The sequence below is a fragment of the Quercus lobata genome, unplaced genomic scaffold, assembly GCF_001633185.2.
Source record: "Quercus lobata isolate SW786 unplaced genomic scaffold, ValleyOak3.0 Primary Assembly Scq3eQI_230, whole genome shotgun sequence".
In the NCBI taxonomy this organism is placed as follows: Eukaryota; Viridiplantae; Streptophyta; class Magnoliopsida; order Fagales; family Fagaceae; genus Quercus; species Quercus lobata.
This window is the reverse complement of record NW_022154891.1, coordinates 1-17,927: the sequence shown is the minus strand read 5'-3', so window position 1 is coordinate 17,927 and position 17,927 is coordinate 1. Positions and strand designations below refer to the sequence as shown.

General features: G+C 35.3%; 1 protein-coding gene across 1 annotated transcript; it reads left to right on the top strand.

Annotated features, from left to right (window-relative positions):
• On the top strand, positions 1–2,731 carry LOC115973563 (GDSL esterase/lipase 5-like). The gene is made up of 5 exons (XM_031093826.1): positions 1–299; positions 455–576; positions 1,168–1,398; positions 1,691–1,946; positions 2,484–2,731. The coding sequence occupies exons 1-5, from the start codon at positions 14–16 to the stop codon at positions 2,726–2,728; spliced, it is 1,140 nt and encodes a 379-aa protein (XP_030949686.1). The 5' UTR covers positions 1–13; the 3' UTR covers positions 2,729–2,731.
• The last annotated feature ends 15,196 nt before the right edge of the window (positions 2,732–17,927 follow it).

Sequence of the window (17,927 nt, the reverse complement as noted above, 5' to 3'; positions counted from 1 at the left end):
TATAAATGTAACTATGGTAAGGAAATCAGTCATGGCAAAGCCAAGCTCTCTCTTCCTTATCTTCTTTCTTCATTTAGTCCTCGTTTCAAGCAGTAGTACTTCTACTGACACTAGATCCGAGCATTCAAGAAATCATGTTGCTTTGTTCATTTTCGGTGACTCTTTCTTTGATGCTGGCAACAACAATTACATCAACACCACAACCCTTGACCAAGCAAATTTCTGGCCTTATGGGGAAACTTATTTCGAGTTCCCAACTGGAAGGTTCTCTGATGGGCGTTTGATTTCAGATTTTATTGGTAAGTAAGATTTGCAAATCTTTGTTTAGCTATATATATATGTCTTTATCTTTTATGTTCGAATCTGTTTTGGTTAACAAACAAAGATTCTGTCAGCTTAATTCCTTGTCTTGTATATATGTGAGTGACATATAAATATTTTAATTTCATTGTAGCTGAATATGCAAAGTTGCCATTGATTCCACCATTTTTACAACCTGGTAATAATCAATACTATCATGGAGTGAATTTTGCGTCTGCTGGTGCTGGTGCTCTAATTGAAACCTTTCAAGGGGCGGTACGTGCATTTCACATCACAGAGAAATTAAGAAACATGCTATATATGCTTTCTTTGTCAATAGCATTTGCAAAATATGATGATGATTTACATAACATTTAGTCTTGTTGATTTAAAATGGTAATGTGTTTCACACGCACGGCAAGCTAGCTTTTGATACATGTGTAGTCAAGCACTTGAAGCCAAGCCTTTCATGGTGGCATAGATGTTGACTTGAAATTGAATATGTGGCAACGTAAGCTTTTGTTTTTACCAATTACCATTTTTACTTTTTTTTAGCACCAAGTATGTTTGGGCCACAAGTTGTAAGTGCAGAACTTGAGTTGTCAAACGTCAAGTGAGGACCAAAAGGTGATATATAATTACAGTTTGACAACACCTATGTCAAAAAATTTTAAAATACACCTGTGGACCCATAATAATACAATATAAAGTACTAAAGTCAAGAAAAACAAACTGAGTCCACAAATTAACATAGACATGACAATCAGAGAATTCATGTGTTAAAAGCATCTCAGTAATTATGTGCTTTTTTTTCCCTTTGTTTTTTTTTTTTTTTTTTTTTTTTTTTTTTCGTTTCTTTGGTTTTAGGTGATTGATCTTAAAACACAGCTAAAGTACTATAAGAAGGTACAGACTTGGTTGAGAAGCAAGTTAGGCAAAGTTGAAGCCGAAATAACATTATCAAAAGCTGTGTACTTGTTTAGCATTGGAACCAATGATTACATGAGTATTTTTGTAACCAATTCCACTGTATTGAACTCCTATTCCAAATCAGAATACGTGGGGATTGTGATTGGCAACTTGACAACCATCGTCAAAGTAAGTTGTAGCTACTCTATTTCTCTTATTCTTTTTCTTCACTGGAAAAAAAATGCTGGAGATAGAATAATTTTTATTTTATAATTTGTTAATATAATTTATTGTGATTAGAGTAACATTATTCTCTATATTCATCATTGACATTACTTTTATTATATACCAATGACAATAGATCATATATTACTAGTAGTGAAAAGGTTACGAAAAATTGTTTCTCAAGATTTATTTGAGAAAAAAAAATTGCGAGGTCAATCATTTCATGCTGTAAGAGAACTATTTTGGGTTATTGCAGGATATATATAAAAGAGGTGGTAGGAAATTTGGGTTCATCAATTTGCCACCCTTCGGCTGTGCTCCAGGCATCAGAATTGTCAAAGCAGAAAACAATGGTAGCTGCTTAGAAGAAGCTTCATCACTTGTGAAATTGCACAATAAAGCTTTGTCAAAGCTCCTCCGGAAATTAGAGAAGCAGCTAAAGGGGTTCAAGTATTCATTGTACAACTTCAACATCAATCTCAGACAAAGAATGAATCATCCTTCAAAATATGGTATGTCTTATCTTATTACAGGCACATAATCTCTTTCCTTTGACATGTGAGGTGGTGAATAGATGGGCTGTACTTAATAAAAAAAAAAGGAGTAAGTGTGCTCCAGTTCGAAATTTGATTTATGTTGGGATTAAGTGGGCCTACTATCATTACTCTTTAATATAGTGTGGAAAATAGTGAGGCCCATGGTATGTCAGAAACAAATGATGGAACTTTCTTTTTAGCACAAATAGCTTTTAATGGGCCCAAGTGAAACTGGCCAGCCCTTTATGTAATTGTGTGACAGACATCCAATTCTAATTTGAGCAAGAGGAGTCCAAAACAATCTGGTCCTTAAAGAACTTAGATACCATCTTCCTTAGAGAAAAAAAATACCCAATAAGAAAGTGGCCAAAATAGTCTCAAATTTAGACATTGCTCATACAAATCATCATGTTGCTAAAAAAAAAAAAAAACGACAAAGAAGGGAATTTAGTGTTTTCTTTTAAATAAACTTGTAAATTATTGAACAGAGATTTTTTATTTTTTTTAATGAAGGTTTCAAGGAAGGTAAAGGAGCATGCTGTGGGTCTGGGCAATTCAGAGGAGTGTTTAGCTGTGGAGGAAAAAGACTGGGAAAGGAATTCCAACTCTGTAAGAATCCAAATGAATATGTGTTTTGGGACTCATACCATCTCACACAAAGGGTGTACAAACAATTAGCAGATCAAATGTGGAATGGGGCAAGAAAGCCCAATAGTGTATGGCCCTACAATCTCAGGGACCTATTCCAAGCTTTCTAATTATTCTTACGTATCAATTTGATGTGTCCTATATAGTAGTACATAGCTTCTATTAGAGTAAAAGGCAAAGAAGCTATTCCTCCTTTTTTTTTTCTTTTTTTTTTTCTTAGTAATAACTAATTTGTCAAACTTACTATTAATACTTTTGCTTCTCAAAAGGTGTTAATAAAGGAGAAAAGACAATTTGAATTTTGCTTTTGAGAAAAACTGACATCTAATAAAATAATTGGTATGAGTCTCTAGTAATCTACTTTTTCTCAGTCTATACAAAGTCCTCAAGTTGTAAACTTTTGATTTGTGTTTTGTGACCTTTGTCGGTTTGTCCATCATGTCAACAAGTCACAACTCACAAGTATGGCTATGTAGGGACCCAATTAACCAGACCCACTCGATCGGCTTGATCCAATCTGATAGCCTTTGGACGGTTTTGGCAAGAGAGTCGGGCTGATCTCTCAGAATGGCATATGCCACAACGCCACCAGGCCCAAATTTTCCTTTTCCGTCGGCAATAATGTGACAATGCTAATCAAATCGAAAATTATTGTTTCATGAAAAGAAAAGTGAAAAGAATTAAAAATATAATTTATATAAATTAACTAATACGCCCTTATTAAAAAAAATATCTCAATTAAAAAAAAAAATCACACCAAGTTTATTAAAACAAAAATTATGCCCTGTTTTCTTTTTTATTTTAAAAAAACAAATAAACGGAAAGGTAGCATTTATGTACAAAATAAAATAAAATAAAAAGGAAAACCCAAAAATGACACAAAGGTAGCCAGAATCTTTTATTTGTATAAATGAAAAAAATAAATCGCCCTTTTACAATGTTTGAAAAAACCCCATTTCATTTCTTTCTGATGATGTTTTTGAAAAAACTAACTTCATTGATTGATGCAGAACATCTGTTCCTTGATAGTATTTGTCGATTCTTTCAAAATTTAAAGAAAGAAGGAATCACTCCATTAAATCCCATCCCTCTTTTGCGGACACAATCAAACTATAACAATAATTTATATATATATATATATATATATATATTTCTATTGATCAGATATCATGAAAAGATTTTCTATACTAATAAAACCTTACTCTCTCTCTCTTTTTTTTTTTTTTTTTTAGTATTTGTATCTAATAAAAATTTCCATTGAATTATAAATTAAGTAACATAGTTAGCATGTAACAAATAGCAAAAAAAAGTTTAAAAACTAGAGAAGAAGAAGCTTGACATGAGTTTTTTTTGTCCTAATATTTTTGCACACTTTTCTTTCTCATTTTCTCCCGAATTTGGGGAGATTATGTTTTGATGGCTCGAGAAGAAAACTCCTAAACTCCACCAAAATTTTCTCCATTTTCCACCCTCAACTAAATAATCACAAACTCCATTTTCTCCCTACTTTTCTCTCATCTATTTTTCATACCTCCAATAATCACTTTAACAAAACAGAGTCTAAATGACAAAGAAGTTACTCCTATTATTTTTGCCTCTCGTATTTAATTTTTCAAACTTGCCATTTATGTATTTTTTTTTCTCAAAAGGCACTAGAAAATGAGGAAAGATAATTTTATTTTTGCTTATGAGGAATTAAAATAATTGGTATAATAAGTAATTAAGCATATTTTATTTCTCTCTCAATTTAGTGGTCAGCAAAATTGCGGACTTTTCGATTTTTGTTTCAGGCATAATGTTAACTGTGGGGCCAGAGAATCCATGGCCCAGGCCCACTCTACATTAGGGCCCAAGGCCTAAGCCGAGGAGAGCTATTGTCGAGAACGCATAATGAAATCCCAAAAGAAGGATAAAGCTATTGCCGAGGACGACCTCATGTTCAGCACCTCACAAAATGCCTGAAGAGAGGGGAAAACTCAGTATAGGGGCAGGACAAGAGAGAAAGCTGCCAAAATCGTAATACAGAACCTTGTATCTGACAAGCCCATACTCTAAACCATGCCATTTAACTTTTCCAACGACCCCCAACCACTCTAGGTATGGGTTGACAGGACAGGTCTGGACCCCAAAAAGTAAAGCTTACACGTGGACCCTAAAGGGGAAAAGGAACACTAGTATAAAAGGGAAAGAAAGCGAAGGGGAAGGGGATCCCCGGGGGATGAGCAAAAAATTCTGCAAAGGGGAGAAAAGTGGAAGGGTACAATACTCCTCGGACAGTCCGAGGACCAAAACCCTCCAACCCGCACTAATGAAAGGCTTAGCTAGTCAAGCAAAGTCCGCTCATGTAAGAGCTTCCATAAAAACTACGACTAAACCGCTCACTTGCGCTCAAGGCCCTGCCTTTCAAACCCATTCGCTACAAATCATATTGTTAGGGCCCTTTGTATGCGAGCCCAATGTCATTCTTGGGTCTCTAAAAATTGTGTCCCTACATTAACAAAGTCACAAGTAAAAGCATCACACTATTAATCGGACTTGCCCAATATTCCTTTCCTCCCGTATTTTTCTTTATGTCTTCGCACACGCGTGTAAATATATATATATATATATATATATGTAGAGTTCTCTCCCCCTTTCTCTTCTTTCTCTTGGAAGTAAGAATTAAATATGGATTTTAGTTAACTCAACTGATAAAATTTTTAATGGTTGTATAAGAGATCTGAGATTCAATCTCCGCATATATCAAAAACTTATTGGTGTCTTATTCTAATAATAAAAACTATTATTAGAAGCAGACGTCATAAGTTGAAACTCTTTAAAAAAAAATTAAAAAAACCAAATAAGTCAAATCAGGCATGCCCCAAGCCAAGACTTGAGCCTCGAAGACCGCTAATCCTTTTCCATTGATGGAGATAATGCGACGATGCCTCCAAGCTCATATCTTTCTCTCCTTTTCATAATTTTATTGTAAAAGTTTTGGTGATAAAAATTAAATAATTGATTAATATATAGTTTTGGAATTCTCAAATAGTATAACAGCGCTTTTTGTTCCTTTTTAGTTTTTTTTTGAGAAGATACTTAGTTAATAGAAGTACAGAATTTTAAACTTTAAAAGTACCCTAACATGTTTGTTTATTTAAAATAAAACCAGAACTGAATTTTTTTAAACGACAAATTAGATGACTTTATTAGTTTATATTTTATATCATTAATTTATAGCATTTTTTTTTTTTTTTTTTTTTGTGTGTGTGGTTAAATATACCATTTATCTTAATACTACTAAGAAATGTATCAAAAAATAAGAATACTCCGTTCCATGAGACTGCTTATTGTTTCCGCCGTAACCAAATTAATTGATTTTAAAAAAAGTATTTAAGAAAATATCTGAAAGGTGAATACCTTTTCAGATGACTAAAACTTGCCATTAGTGTTTTTGCTTCTCAAAAAGCACTAGAAAATGGGCAAAGACTTTAATGCCAAGGTCATGATATATCTTCTTTAAGGATGAGTTCATCATAGGGACTAATTAGTAATTAGCAACCATTATTTAAAGTTATATCTTGGATAAAAATCTTATTTGGAAATATAATAATATAATGTCGCATTTTTTTTAATACTCATCTGTCTCAATTTGTTTGTCTTGTTTTAAAAATCAAACTTTTTAAGAGAATAGTAATTATTGAAAAAGAATGACATTGACTTTTTAAAAAAAGTAAAATGTAAGATAGAAATTTTATTTAGGCGAAAATGCACTTTTGGTCCCTACATTTTGGGTCGATTCACAATTTGGTCCCTAAATTGATTTCACTCCTAGGTCAATCCTTAATTTCAGAAAATCGTTTTTATTTTGGTCATTGCCGTCAACCCAGTAACAGAAAAATCTGAGGTGGCAGACGGAATGCACTGTGTGCACAGTAAATGCTGACGTGGCTAATAAAATAATAATAAAATATTTTATTTGGCATTTTCTAAATGCCATGTCAGCATTTTCTAAATAAAAAAATAAAAAAAATTTATTTTTCAATTTTAGTTTAATTCAAAAAAATAAAAAATGAAAATAATAGAAAAACTGAAACCGTAGCTGTAGGGACACAATTTTTAGCGACCCAAGAATGACGTTGGGCTCGCATGCAAAGGGCCCTAACAATATGATTTGTAGAGAATGGGTTTGAAAGGCAGGGCCTTGGGCGCAAGTGAGCGGTTTAGTCGTAGTTTTTATGGAAGCTCTTACATGAGCGGACTTGGCTTGACTAGCTAAGCCTTCCATTAGTGCCATTAGTGCGGGTTGGAGGGTTTTGGTCCTCGGACAGCGTTCGAGGAGCACTGTACCCTTCCCCTTTTCTCCCCTTTGTAGGATTTTTTGCTCATCCCCTGGGGATCCCCTTCCCCTTCGCTTTCTTTCCCTTTTATACTAGTGTTCCTTTCCCCTTTTAGGGTCCACGTGTAAGCTTTACTTTTTTGGGGTCCAGACCTGTCCTGTCAACCCATACCTAGAGTGGTTGGGGGTCGCTGGAAAAGTTAAATGGCATGGTTTAGAGTATGGGCTTGTCAGATAAAGGGTTCTGTATTACGATTTTGGCAGCTTTCTCTTTTGTCCTGCCCCTATACTGAGTTTCCCCCTCTCTTCAGACATTTTGTGAGGTGCTGAGCATGAGGTCGTCCTCGACAATAGCTTTATCCTCCTTTCGGGATTTCATTATGCGTCCTCGGCAATAGCTCTCCTCGACTTAAGCCTTGGGCCCTAATGTAGAGTGGGCCTGGGCCATGGATTCTCTGGCCCCACAGTAGCTATAGTCCGAATAAGAAGAAAACAAAGCTTTTTTAGATTGAAAGGAATTAGGGTTTGGAGAGGGAGAGGGGGAGAGAGAGAGACGGACTAGATCGGAGTCGGGATTCGAGTTCCTTGTGCTGGAGGAGTTTCTTGCGGTACTTGGCCACCACATTACGGCATCGTGTTGGCTCTTCCGCTTCTCTCATCTTCGCACTGTTGAAAATAGAGAATGCCTAATTTTGAAGAAATCGAACCAAGGTGGTTTTTAACTTGAGAAAGAAGTAGCCTCTTCAAGTTGTTGAGGTGAAGATCGGTGGTTGTGGGTTTAATCTGGGCTTAGATCGGTGGGTTGTAGCCATGGGTCTTCACTCTTCAACCATGGGTTGGTGGGGAAGATGGGTTTTTAGCCATGGGTCTTAGGGAAGAAGAACAAGAAAGCTATGGAGATTCGGCCATGGCGGCACACCTATTCCTGATCTGCCATGGATGAGCCACCCCAAGCCTTATCTCCTCTGCCTACGACTTCGCCTGTGGTCCAATTTTCCTCTCCTTTCTCATATTGCAAAACTTTGTCCTTCTTGTTCTGGGTTTTTTTGTTTTTGTTTTTACGAGAGAATGTGGAGTTGTTTGATTTTATGGGTTTTTTGTGTTTGTTTCCCAAGAAAATTTTTGGGTTTGTGGGTCTACTAGAGATTGGGTTATTTACTATGTTTATGGGTTTGTTTCTTGGATTTATTTTTTGTTTTTCTGGATTTGATGGAGATTGGGTTTGGTTGCTGGATTTGGATTTGGGGTTTGCTAGAGATTGGTTTGGTTGCTTCTTGGATTTGGGAAGAACATGAAGAAAATTTCCTGTTAGTATTTAATTTAATTTTTTCTTCTTGTTTTCGTTTGTTTTCTTCTGATATGGGTTTGAGTTCTGGGTTGCTGGGTTTGGTCTGTGAAAAACACGAAGAACAAGTTGAAGAACATGAATATTAAGAAAAGAAAATTTTAATCAAAATTTTAAATTAAATAGATTTAAGGGTTTTCTTTAAATTTAATTTTTTTAAAAAAAAATTATGATGTGGCTTTTAAAAAAATTAAAAACCTGACATGGCATTTAGAAAATGCCAAATAAAATATTTTATTATTATTTTATTAGCCACGTCAGCATTTACTGTGCACACAGTGCATTTCGTCTGCTACCTCAGATTTTTCTGTTATTGGGTTGATGGCAAGGACCAAAATAAAAATGATTTTCTGAAATTAGGGACTAACCTAGGAGTGAAATCAATTTAGGGACCAAATTGTGAATCGGCCCAAAATGTAGGGACCAAAAGTGCATTTTCGCTTTTTATTTATTAATTTTTGAAAGATGGCTTCATTTTGGGACATCCCAAAATAGAATAGAGGACTAACAAATTGAGACGGGTGGAATAATACATAATGTCACAATTTACAATGAGGGAAAGGATATCAATGATATCCTATCATAAAGGTGTAACTTATGAAGGACACAAATCTTAGAGTATGAAGTGAATTACTAAAAATAGGCAAGTCCTTGACATTTCCCACATGGCCAAACCTCGAGGAAAAACCCACATTTATTGACACTATAAAATCTACCGTTGAAGAATTAGATTGAGTATTATTAACTTGATGTCGCAGAAGCTTAAAGAAAGCACACATAATATTCTCTTCGATGAAACAGAAACTAAATGTTAGTTTCTGGCAATAAACCTCAAATCCACGAGAGATTCTTTGAATCCACAAGATATTCCTTGAATCCACAAGATGGTAGGCCTTGAATCCACCAGGAAAAACTATAAATAACTTCTGAATTTTTATTAATCTGAAAACTGAACTACCCTGTAGGCTACAATAAATTTAAATAGTAAAAGGAAAACCTAGGACAGCTAGAAAATGCCTAGAAACCCTAATCTGTGCTAGTCACGTAATTAGGTGGCAAAATAGTAATTTTTGCCAAAAATAGCAAAATTGAGATAGTTGTGAAAATCGAAATATTATCTCTAAGAGACGTTCCAAAATAGACTTGACTTTAGTTTGACTTTTAAACTAAAATTTGTTAAGGAAAACAAATATTACTATAAATAGTAAAAGCATTGGTTTTGAGGCTTTAATGAATGAATTCGTCTAAATTAGGGCGACCCTCAAGGCTTGAGTTTTGATCAGAATGTTGTGTCCCTTTAACCTACCAAATTTCATATAATTCCAACATTCACTCTAATGGCTTCTACTAATTCCATTCTTGATCTTGTGTCATGATTTTCGGCCAGTGACAGAGCCACTTGAGGACCGAGGCGGGCCTTGCCCCCCAAATTATTTGAAAAAAATTAAGGAAATATATATATATATATATATATGAATTATCCTAACTAATTTGAAATTTTTTAAAGAACCTTATCATTTTGGCCCCCATACTTGATAATATACATGCATACATACACACACACACACATATATATTTAAGAAAGTCTAAAAATATGAAAAAAGAGTCTAAAAATAAATATAAATTTCATTTAAATAGAATACAAATAATTACAATAATTTGACATTCACCATCTTTAAAATGAACACAAAGGTATTTTAACAATTAGCTCAACAAATAAAAAGGAAAAAAATTGTAATTTTCATGGCAACATATCTAGGGTTTACTTGTACCACAGTAGTAGAAAAATTGAAAGGTCAAAGACTTTGTTGAATGTTGATTCGCCAGACCAAGCCACCACAGGTGACTCTCTCTCTCTCTCCCTCTCTCTCTTCGTTTGCCTTTTTCTTTTCTTTTCAGTTCTTTCCTTTGGGCGGCTTTTCCTTTCAGTTATGCAATTTTGTGATTTGCAATGTAAAAAGTAAAACTTGATAAAGTTTTACAATTGTCACACTCACACAGAAGCTTTATCAAGTTTTACTTTTTACATTGCAAGCTTGAGCCTTGAAGCTTCCGTGGTGGCCATCGTCCCTGTGCAGCACTGTGCCCCTAATCGGCTGACCACTTTCCCAATTCCCACTATTTCACGAATAGTTTACTTTATTTTTTTCATTTGTTTTTCCTTATAATATATTATTTGTTATTATAATAATCAATATATTATATACCATAGTACATTATAAATGTACTTGATTAAAATATATTACAATATTAACATGTATTTAGTAGTTTTTATTATATTTAATACTACTATATTAACATTTACTTGATTTGTATATATTTATTAAATTATATTGAACATTACTATTTTAAATTTCATAAAAGAAAAAAATAAATAATATAACCTCTCAAAGATAAATTTCTCGCACCGTCACCATTTTCGACAGCCTTGCTACTCCAAAAGAAGCCTATGCTATCTGTTCTACATCACAATCTCTATCCATATATTTTTATCTTGTTCAGCTTTTAGTATTATTATTATATTAAGTATTAACAACAACACAGTACGCACCCCTCAACTCTCAAAATGAGCATTTTGCAGTTGAAAGATTAGATTGAGCCTTCTTGTACTACCAAACACCAATATTATTCATGTACGTAGCCGATCTAGTTGAACTTAATAGAAAAATCCACTAATTAACTCCAATAGATTTGATGAACCATGTTGGGACATATGTAAATCATGTAAAGAACATATGTCATTTAGAATAAGCTAATCTTTTGACAAAACGCACTTTACTTGTAATTGGGTAGATATAAGATGTGTTTAATACTTCAAAGAATAAGAGTTCAAGTCCAAGTATTGAAGTTATGCAAATCTGTCCAAGAATCAAGTGAAAAAATGCTTTTCTTTAAAGCTCGACAAATAACTCGATAGATGTACCTATCGAGATTTAAAAGGTGAAGCTCGACAGTTATATTTATCGAGAATTACGAAAATCATTTTTTCAGAACTGTTTTTCACGCATATTCAAGCTATGTGTTTAAGTTTTCTTTTCTCACAACCCTAAACATATATAAGGATTATTTAAAGCCTGTCTTACTTGATGTAAATGTTTTATGCAAACATATTGTGACTAGAGACATATGCCCCAGTTCATCTTTCTCTTGAAGAAGCTGCTGCGTTTGTACACCGTAAAGTTTTGTAACCAATGAGCTTCTTGATCTTCATCATCTTGATGAATTGAAGAACTTTGCAGCTAATACCTTTCTCAAGTTGGTGTGTTAGTCATATATTTAGATCCGTGCATTGATTGGTTAGTCATATACTTGGAGCCGTGCATTGAAAGAAGAGATTGTCACTACATTATAAATCCAATTGTGTATTAGGGTAAGAGTTCAACTGTAGGTTGGCATAAGGTACTGAGATTCCTTTACTTGTAATCATTTGTTTTGATAATAGTAGATTCTCGGGAGTGGTGACCTTAAATTCACCCGGTGGGGTTTTTCCCTTGGAGGTTTTCCCCATTCGTAAACAAATTACCATGTCAAATTTATTTTCCCCTGTATTTAATTTAGTTGGTAATTTTTTTATGCTATCATGCGTATTGCATGTTAATTGGCTTAATTAATTCACTTAGCTAATTAATTGATTAATTTACCATAAGAGATCAATACATTCTTAACCTATCAAACCATCAGAAATGGTAGCAGTATTGTTCCTTGATGGAGAACATATACGTACGTATATGGTTAATTGTTATGGTGACACTCGAGTGGCTGGAGTCTTGAAATGTGCAAGGGAGGCTAATTCATGAACTGCATCGGCAATCTTCACGATGCACGGTACAACATCAATTAGAGTTAAAGAAACTTCTGCAAATGGTATGATCTCTTGGAGAATAGCATCTTCCAAATGGTACGTATTAATTAAGTATGAATTTTAGGTTTTCAATAGCGGTTTTTGAGTTTTCAGTGTTGGCTGTAACTGATGTTGGACTTGGTTGTTCATTTTTTTGACTGCTAATTCCCTAAGAGCTTTTCCAGATTCTGAGCAAATTTTTGTGCATGGCTCTTGAATTTTGCGTCCAAACTCGTTGAGTTTCTGTAAGGATGGCAAAACATAGGTCAGTGAAGTGACTCTACCACATAATTAAGAATTATATGTCATTAAGATTATTTGTGTTAGTAGTACGTGGTGTCAAGACTCAAGATCTCACTTTAGGGGGAACTAAATATATACTAATTAATAAAGCATTTTAATAATTAAAAAATTATTTAATTTATTGAAGAATTTTCATTTTCACTGGGGACCACTTAGACTTTAATTAAATTGTAATCTTATTCGAAATATTTTGTAAATTTTCTCACAATTTATTTAAAATAAACAAAATTTAATAGAAATAAGTATATAATTATCATTTCATAAATTTAATATGATACAATGAACAGTAGGTCGTCGTCATATAACAAATTTTATAATATATTGTGATGACTTTAACAGATAGCGAATAAAAATAACCATAAGCAACAATAAGTTTACTCTTGAGGCAAAGTTACAGGATTGAGAAACTTAAATATTACACACAAGTGGCTCAGTAATATAAAATGATTGAAAATATTAAGTCATTGCATACAAGAGTGATCTACTTGAACGGAAAAATTAATCACCATTACAATCATAAACAAGTATGACACAGCACGTAAAGAATAATAAAATCATTAATTACACTAAAATGGATATATTTCTTAATTTTTTCTTAGAGAAAACATTATTTGAAATATATATGAACTTATTTGTAATATTAAAGTACTGCTATTGAAATACACTAGCAAAAGAAGGGAAAACATTTTTTTTTGGGGTGTGGGGTAGGATTCTTTAAATGGTCTATCCCCCTTGCTCCTCCCTTGTGTTAGAGAAACATTTGGGGTTGATTATTTGAGTAAATACAAATTAATCTCTGTATAAGAGTGTTCTATACATAATGACTTTCATGAATTAAATATCCATTTAAAATTTGAGTATTGCTAATTTACTTGGATTTCAAAGTTAAGGTGGTTGTTAAGAGTTTCAATTTTGTAGGTGCATTGACGAGTTAGAGTTCCAACTTTAATGTATTGTTTCCAAGGATGAAAGAACCTGAAACGATAGTGCCACTGTGCCACAGTTCCCATCTTGCTAGATATGCCTGGAAAAGAAGTTGAATTCAAATAACTTCAATTATTATTATTATTATTATTATCTTTTTGTTTTTTTGTTTTTTTTGGGGGGGGGGGGGTGTGGGGGAGATAAGAGATTTAGAGCGATAATTTTATACCTACCATAGTTTCTTCATTGTTTCTTGAAGTGAAAATGCTTTTATATCCTTGAAGAAATGGTTTATCATCCACGAGTTGCCCATCCTTTGATACTATAAAGTAATCATCCCCAAATCCTCTAAGTTTGTATAGGTCAATATATTCTCAAAGTTAAACAAGTAACCATTAAGAAAAAAAAAGAAAAAAGAAAAAGAAAAAAGAGGAGGGCGAATTACAAATTAAGAATTATATACTAAGAAGGACACGGACACCACACAAGATATAATGACACGGCAATTCATGAAAAATTAGCATACATCTTGGTATACAAAAATGAATTAATTTATAGGTATATATATTTTATTTATTTATAGGTATATTTTATGTTTAATTTAAGTTTTCATAATTGACAAATAACGATGGTTAAGAATTTTAAGAATATATTCAAAATCAATTTTTTAAAAATTATATTTGAAAATATAGTTTTCCTCCCAATACATTGTGGACACACAAATAAGAGTGCTTGTTATTGACAAATTTGAAATGGACACAATTATGGTGAGAATTTTGTAGGTTCATGCTTCTTAATATATGATAAAAAGTATTAATTTTATTTATATGATATAATATATTCTAATCACATTTATAATGGTTTATTATATTTATATGTTCTATAAAATATTTATCAATTTAATAAAAATAAGGACAAGAAAAAGAAAAGTACCTGGGAAGTAGAGAAAAAGAAAAGTTGTTGCTGGTTTAGTTAAACTTCCCGAAGTGAAAGGTTTTTAACCGTACATGTAGAGAAAGTATACTATGTTTCAATAATATCAACTTAGTATCTGTTTTGGTATTTCCTACCCAATAAATGAGTGACATTTGTTTCAAAAAACCACATCAAGTTATTCCAATAAATTAATCACAATCTTCTATACTATCGGGAAGATAAATTAATCATTTATTAAAGTAGTTTGATGTGATTTTTTGAAACAAGTATCACTCATTTATTGGGTAGGAAATACCAAAATAGATACTGAATTGGTATTACCGAAACATGGTATACTTTCTTGTACATGCATGGGTTAACCATTTTGGAATTGAAGGAAATGAGTCTTGGATTTAGCAATCATAAAGCACTAGAATACTTGAGAAACAACTTGAAGAAGAAAGGAAAAAAAATGAGAGAGAGAGAGAGAGGTTATTAAGAACAAAGAAGGAGCAAAATATTTTGAAACTTTTTATTTTTTTTCTCCTAAGGTTTATGTGGGGCCCAATGATTTAAGGACCAAGCCCAATTGCTCCTGGAAAATCCGAAGGCCCAGTCCGAGGAGAGCTGTGGCCCAAGCTCTACCGTACAGAGCATAAAACAATTTTGGAAGGCAGCCGAGGACATTTTGGTCCTCGGCAGATCCTAAATCCCACCGAAATAGGGGTAAAACTGGTATAGGGACGAATTTGTAAGGAGATCCAAAATATCTTGGGGAAATTATCCTTATTACCCTTCCAGATAAGACCCAACACATGACAGAGCCGTACTCTGCAGCCTTATCAACCATACCCAACAATTCTGGGATTAGACTGATGGGACAAATATCAGTCTTGTAAAGATTGACCCTACACGTGGACGAAGGACAATTAACACAGACGAGTATAAAAGAAGAAAGCAAGTAAATCTAAAGGGGATCCCATCCCCACCTCCGAAAAAGGAGGATCACATGGGGGAGAACATCTCAACAACACCGGACTTCACTGAAGAAAGTCCGTCGTTGGATAACCGGGGTTAGGCCCCAATGGTCCTGGGATCAACTCCGAGGAGTCCCATCCCATAGGGTGCGACGTCTTAGGGCTTAAATGTTCAGGCCCAACTCCTTTTTTCTACCTGAATTCCTCTAAAACCAAGATCGGACATCGCCCCGTGACCAGCGGCTAGCTTTTCAAACCCACTCTTTACAAATCATATTGTGAGGGATCTTTCATGCGCGAGCCCAACATCCTTATTGGGCCACCAAAGAATTGTGTCCTTACAATTGGCGCCATCTGTGGGGAAGCTTGCGCGTTGGCGCAGGTGGCGGTGGAATCAACTCATTGGCAAGCAGAAATTTCTGGGATCTCCTCCGTCTCCGGCGACATATAGTTGTCGCTCCGACGAAAGCTTCTGCTAGGGGCTACGCCTCGCAGTACTAAGGGCGCGGGCATCTCTAAGGGCTCCCAGCCTCGAGTCAACTTTCCCCGCCCTGGTGTAGCTCATTGGCAAGCAGAAATTTCTGGGATCTCCTCCGTCTTCGGCGACATATAGTTGTCGCTCCGACGAAAGCTTCTGCTAGGGGCTACGCCTCGCAGTACTAAGGGCGCGGGCATCTCTAGGGGCTCCCAGCCTCGAGTCAACTTTCCCCGCCCTGGTGTAGGGGCTTATGGTCAAAAAAAAAAAAAAATCAAGCAAAAAAAAAAAGAAAATCTTATAAGTTTTGGACAGAACCAAGGCCTTGCATGGTCCACGGACTCAAGCCTATGGGGAAACCAAGTACATAAAAAGATCATAAGTTTTGGACAGAACCAAGGCCTTGCATGGTCCTCGGACTCAAGCCTATGGGGAAATCAAGTACATAAAAGATCATAAGTTTTGGACAGAACCAAGGCCTTGCATGGTCCTCGGACTCAAGCCTATGGGGAAACCAAGTACATAAAAGATCATAAGTTTTGGACAGAACTAAGGCCTTGCATGGTCCTCGGACTCAAGCCTATGGGGAAACCAAGTACATAAAAAGATCATAAGTTTTGGACAGAACCAAGGCCTTGCATGGTCCTCGGACTCAAGTCTATGGGGAAACCAAGTACGTAAAAGATCATAAGTTTTGGACAGAACCAAGGCCTTGCATGGTCCACGGACTCAAGCCTATGGGGAAACCAAGTACATAAAAGATCATAAGTTTTGGACAGAACCAAGGCCTTGCATGGTCCTCGAACTCAAGCCTATGGGGAAACCAAGTACTTAAAAGAAAAATTATAAGTTTTGGACAGAACCAAGACCTTGCATGGTCCTAAGACTCAAGCCTATGGGGAAACCAAGTACTTAAAAGAAAAATTATAAGTTTTGGACAGAACCAAGGCCTTGCATGGTCCTCGGACTCAAGCCTATGGGGAAACCAAGTACAAAAAAGAAATCTTATAAGTTTTGGACAGAACCAAGGCTTTGCATGGTCCTCGGACTCAAGCCTATGGGGAAACCAAGTACAAAAAAGGAATCTTACAAGTTTTGGACAGAACCAAGGCCTTGCATGGTCCTCGGACTCAAGCCTATGGGGAAACCAAGTACATAAAAAAGATCATAAGTTTTGGACAGAACCAAGGCCTTGCATTGCCTGACTTCAAGCCTATGGGGAAACAAAGTACATTAAAAGATCATAGTTTGACAGAACAAGGCCTTGCATGGTCCACGACTCAAGCCTAGGGGGAAACCAAGTACATAAAAGAAATCTTATAAGTTTTGGACAGAACCACGGCCTTGCATGGTCCTCGGACTCAAGCCTATGGGGAAAACAAGTACATAAAAGAAATCTTATAAGTTTTGGACAGAACCAAGGCCTTGCATGGTCCTCGGACTCAAGCCTATGGGGAAACCAAGTACATAAAAGAAATCTTATAAGTTTTGGACAGAACCAAGGCCATGCATGGTCCTCGAACTCAAGCCTATGGGGAACCCAAGTACATAAAAGAAATCTTATAAGTTTTGGACAGAACCAAGGCCTTGCATGGTCCACGGACTCAAGCCTATGGGGAAACCAAGTACATAAAAAGACATAAGTTTTGGACAGAACCAAGGCCTTGTATGGTCCACGGACTCAAGCCTATGGGGAAACCAAGTACATAAAAGATCATAAGTTTTGGACAGAACCAAGGCCTTGTATGGTCCACGGACTCAAGCCTATGGGGAAACCAAGTACATAAAAGATCATAAGTTTTGGACAGAACCAAGGCCTTGTATGGTCCACGGACTCAAGCCTATGGGGAAACCAAGTACATAAAAGATCATAAGTTTTGGACAGAACCAAGGCCTTGTATGGTCCTCGGACTCAAGCCTATGGGGAAACCAAGTACATAAAAGATCATAAGTTTTGGACAGAACCAAGGCCTTGTATGGTCCACGGACTCAAGCCTATGGGGAAACCAAGTACATAAAAGATCATAAGTTTTGGACAGAACCAAGGCCTTGCATGGTCCTCGGACTCAAGCCTATGGGGAAACCAAGTACATAAAAAGATCGTAAGTTTTGGACAGAACCAAAGCCTTGCATGGTCCACGGACTCAAGCCTATGGGGAAACCAAGTACATAAAAAGATCATAAGTTTTGAACAGAACCAAGGCCTTGCAT